A 5,275-nucleotide genomic window follows, 5' to 3' on the forward strand; every position below is an offset into this window, starting at 1 on the left:
TAAAACACATGCACACAAATTTTAGTTTTATTATAAAACACACACATATGGTAATTACCATCAACTCCCTTTGTCTTCCCGCCAACACTATTATCAGGGTTTAAATCTAATTATTCTAGTTGAAATGCATGTGTGCCTATAAAAAATAAAAATAAAAAAAAATAAAAAATTCTGTAGTTGATTATCAAAAAAAAAAAAAAAAACATTCTGTAGCATCCTTGCAGTACATGATTATAGAAGCAACCATTAAGAAGAAAGATTATACTGATAATTAAAAATTAAATAGATAAGCTTGACATAGATGTTGGAAAATGATAGAACAAGACATACTCTCCTTACAAAGCACACTGGAGAAATAAGCTCTGGTGATCAGGTCCTTTGTAATGCTATGCAGTTTTAGGGTTGAGTTCTATCATATATATGCACAGTAATTCTAATAGTGTGATTACAAGAAAAAGCTTATACCATAGCGCTTGGTATAAGTCAAAGCAGGATCATGATCATCACCAAAGGCTGAAGAGAAGTTGGTCACAATGCCATCATATGATTCACATCCAGGTACAACCTAAGAAAAGACATGAAGTAATTCATTGATAACTTAATCTTTCCTTTTTAAAGCACTACTGTAGGAGAATCATTTATAAATAGACTTTGATGTTTGCTAAAAGCAGAGGGGAAAAGGAACGAAAATAATTTTGAAAATTGAAAATATATTCAGGGATAACTCTACTACAACAATAAGCAAAACTCTTGGGTAGCATATTTCTTCTTTCAAAAGCATTTTGACTTCCACAATATGCACCAATTTGGCAGAGAAAAAGAAAAATTTACCATCCACCCCCTCTACCTAGTCAACATTACACATCATTGCAATATATTACATTTCAATTTCCAATCACAATATTTTAAAATTTCTCCAAAGTCATCAAAAAAAATATATGAATGATGTCACAAGATTCATCTATTCAACTCAATATAATTAGCATTTAGACTTAGTTGAGTCCATTCCTATATTTTATATATATATAAAGAGGAAAAAGAAGAAACTAGAAGGAAAAGAAAAACAATGAACATATCACATTGACCAGTGACCACTCAAAACAATTTAAGGATTAATAGATCATATATACTAGATTCAAATACAAAAATGCAATCCCTATGATGTTTGAACATTCACCTCAAACTCAAACTTTCAAAGAGAGAGAGAGATATAGTTATCTGGCAGTTATGAATCAAGATATCAAGGAATGTCCCAAAATCACCATAAAAAAAATGTGTGTCAATCTTAATATTTTTCAGATTCCAATAAGAAATAGTCTCTTGCAAAAACTAAATAGGGAAAAGAACCCACATTTATATGATGATCATATGATAATTTGATGATACAAGAAAATTACAAAAATGCATTCAATTTTTCTCACCCTTCTACTTTTTGTTTCTCGATCAAATTCTGAATACATATCTAATGAAACCTAAGTAAACCAATCGAGATGGTTACAAGTGAACTCTAAACCATTTGTTTTTGGAGTAGCATTAATATTTATGTATACACAATAATCACTTGAGACAAAAGAAGGTTAAATAGCATGATCACTTGTATCCACAGGTTATAAACCATCTACCTCCCTAACTCAATCATGTCAGATTGATTTGAGTGCTTCCCTCATCCAGCTTTAAAAATGGAAATATAATAATGTATCCTTCAAAGGTGACATGGAATGAGATTCCCAAAAGGACAATCAACATCAGCCTACCATAGAAAACAACTTTTAATCATGTTTTAAGGGTTTGTTGTCCAGGTAAGGTAGATGAGGAACTAGCCTCTCGAATTCTCAATATTCCATGGGCTCAAAATCTATTTTATTATCTATCATATCCAACATGTGTGTGAATTTTTAGCTGGCATCTATTAATAGAAAAGATAATCTAGCTTTTGTCTGTTTGCTTGATTATAGATCTAATTAGATTATCTGTAACCTACTACCTAACCGGATCTCACTGTTTATAGGCTCGTGAGTTTTCCACTTCTCCAATACTTTTGTCCTTCATTAGGACACTTTTCCTTTTTATTTGGGTAAATACTATACACATCAGATGTGTCATTAAAGTCGAATTCCCCCCCTCTCTCTCTCTCTCTCTGCATGACAGAGAGAGAGAGAAAATAACTGTCTAACAAGTTCCACGTCTATTAACCAATATGGACGGGATTGAGATCACATTGTCTAGTACCAGCAACATATACCTTATCTTCATACTATATGATAGTGCAAACTGTCTAAATTTAAAATGACCCACTAGACGAATTGCTTAGATAATGGAAGACATATCCACATATCATCATTCCAAACTGCAATCATCTTTCCCTTCAATAAATGGCCGATATCCCATTTCCAATTAAAATTACATAGAGGAGTAATCATTAACAACATATATTTATACAAAATCCACTACTAGAACAAATTTATCAAGCTAGCACAACCATCATAATTGCTCCTCCTAAAATCCACTACTTGCTACTTATTCTCCCACTCCTATATTAGAGAAATTTCAAAGGGTATACCCGCAAATATTCCCAAAACATGTTCTGATCAGACACATAGTAACCACCAAGAAAAAAACAAAGAAACAACCATCTAAGAGAGAATTGAAGTAGGAGAAGAAAGATATACCCAATAACTCATTTTTCTTTTTCTTTCTTTCTCTATGAACTTGCATTCGGAGGAACAGGAGGAGGAGTATTTGAAGTATTCATCTTTGGCTTAGGCCTTTTCCTCTTCTTCTCATAGCTGACCCCTCTGGCTTTAGCCTGAAAATCACGAACCTCACGCAAATACAGCCTCACAGCTCTTGCACCAAAGGGGTTTGCTTCTGGTCTTCCACCATGTTCTTCATACGCGGCACGGAGGCGGCCAATAAGAGCATCAAGGCTTCCCCAAGCTTGTCTTAGAGGGCAAGGACAAGGAGCAGGAGGGTTAGGGAGACCAAAGAAAGGGCAAGTCTGGTTGTGGACTTTGGTCTTGCCAAATTGGTCTAAGTAGCGAAGGAATTCAAGGACATGTGCACCACTGCACATGGGGAGTGAGAGTGGAGGCCTGTGGTTCCTCAAGTACTGGCAAAAGGTGTTCCAGTCTCGGCGCTTTTGGTTCTCATAGCGGCTTGGAGTAGTACTGGAAGTAGACGATGGTGATGAGGATGTGGCAGTGGATGGAGTTGTGGGAGTGGTGGGAGTAGTTGGGCTAGTAGCTATGTTGGGTATGAGGTGGTTTTCGTAGCTGGGATTGTTTGCTTGTGAAACTAAATCCATGGTGAAAGAAAAGGTTTTTGCTTCTGGGTTTTGTTGCTTTCGTAGGAATTTTGCTTGGATCTTGAAAAGTTGAGATTTTGTGGTTGGTCTTCTTGTTCTTCTACTACTACTATTTTAGGGTTTTCCTTTGCAAGTTTAGACTGAAAACAGGTTTCAGAGAGAGAAAAAGAGTATGATTCTTACAGCTGTGAATGATTAGATGGGAAATGGAAGATTACAGTATCCAAAAGAGGAAAAATGCTAAGATTTTGCATGGCAACAGAGAGAAAGGGATAGAGAGAAAAAAGGGGTGTTTATGTGGAAAATAATGGTAAAATGGGAAGAGAATAAGAGATTCTTTCTCTTTAAATGTTTGTCTTTGGGCTTCTTTTGTTTAAGCAAAGAGTCAGCAAGAAATCTTTAAGGACTGCAGTTATTGAAGAGAAAAGCGTTTTAAGAATGGCTGCAGCTCATTAGATTTTCTTTCCAGGAAAAGGGAAAGCAACTGAGAGTTTAATACTGGTCTCAGAGAGAGAGAGTGAGAGAGATAGAAAGAGAATCAAGTGGTCTAGAGGGTCAAGAGGTTCAGACTGTGTAAAGAGCTTGAGGTTGAAATAAGGAAGTAAAGATAACATGAGAGTGTTTTGTTATAATAGGACAACTTTAGCAGTGAATAGAAAGATGATGGTGACCAAAGAAAGACAGACATATTGTTGTCATCACACACTTCTTAGGCGCGTGCAAACACTTCCCTAACATTTATATTTTCCTTTTTTTTCTTTTCCATGTCTCAAATGTCTTTTACTACTTTGAGAGCACTTTCCTGTTTAAATTGGAGAATTGATGGGATTTGGGAATTTGGGATTTTGGATTGGTGGAGGAGTGAATTTTTTTTGATAGCAACATTTGGAGGAACCTTCAAAGCAACTACCTCTATACTCTCATCCAAAATGGTGTACCATGGTCTCAAGTTTTATCTTAGGTGAGATATCAATGGACTCATGGTAGTGCGAAATGTTAAACAAAGTGTATAACATGTACTCGGTTGAAATGAAAATATCTCTGTCTTCCTCAATGTGTTAGGTAATTCTCCATTAATTATATTTAGGCATAGTTGTGTATATAGGGTCCCTATTGGGGTGTGATGTTAACTATCAATATTAATTAGTTTAGACATCACACCTATAATTTTCACATAATGTCTCTATTAATTAGATTAAATAAGTTAACTGTGTTTTTATATTTTACGTACGGAGTGGGAACTTTACACTTCGGTACTCTTCTTTTAAGGGACAATTGGCTATCACTTTAGGTGAAAAAAAGGACAGGACCTTTAATTTAGTTAACCGACGGTACTATTTCATTGTTAAGAAATTTCGCACGAAAATACAATCTTTACTGATCAGTTTGATAACAGTTAAAATTGATGAGAGGTTGGTAGTTGCTTGCAGAATTAGTCACTGCACTTCACTAACTAGTGATTTCAAAATACTGAAAATGACTATACAAACAAAATCATGGTATACTGAAAGCTCGCACTTTAATTGGAACTTGTGGTTAATGTTTGGGGTAATGTGTATGAAATATGTCAACCGGTGCAGGCTGAAGCAGCTGCAGTTATCTGAGCATTATAACTTGCAAAGGCCGAAAATATGAAGAGAATTAAACTGGAAGGTGATACTAAAAATTGTTTTGTTGCTATTAAAGAGAATTGTTCCTATGCTACCTGGCCTATCCAAACTTTACTTAGTGATGCTTTAGACCTTAGCAAATCTTTTGATATTTGTAATTTTATTGGTTTACAAGAGAGATTAATTCTGTAACTTATTGCTTAGCCAAATTTGTGAGATGTTGCTCATAGGTTAAGAAGCACAGACTTAGTTATGAGTACGAGTATGATACAGCGATACAAGTCATTTTTGAAAAATTATAACATTACACAGTAGGTACAACATGGGTATAGCAATTCAAATGGAGTGTTCGTACTTCCTA

The 5,275-nt window shown here is 35.1% G+C and overlaps 1 protein-coding gene across 1 annotated transcript; it reads right to left on the bottom strand.

The window, feature by feature from the left end:
• Positions 1-259: 259 nt before the first annotated feature.
• LOC126717564 (protein LIGHT-DEPENDENT SHORT HYPOCOTYLS 1-like) lies at positions 260-3,893 on the bottom strand. The gene is made up of 2 exons (XM_050419370.1): positions 2,670-3,893; positions 260-565 (listed from the first exon to the last, which is right to left on the bottom strand). The coding sequence occupies exon 1, from the start codon at positions 3,302-3,304 to the stop codon at positions 2,702-2,704; it is 603 nt and encodes a 200-aa protein (XP_050275327.1). The 5' UTR covers positions 3,305-3,893; the 3' UTR covers positions 260-565; positions 2,670-2,701.
• Positions 3,894-5,275: the final 1,382 nt, after the last annotated feature.

The sequence above is a fragment of the Quercus robur genome, chromosome 3 (assembly GCF_932294415.1).
Source record: "Quercus robur chromosome 3, dhQueRobu3.1, whole genome shotgun sequence".
Lineage (NCBI taxonomy): Eukaryota > Viridiplantae > Streptophyta > Magnoliopsida > Fagales > Fagaceae > Quercus > Quercus robur.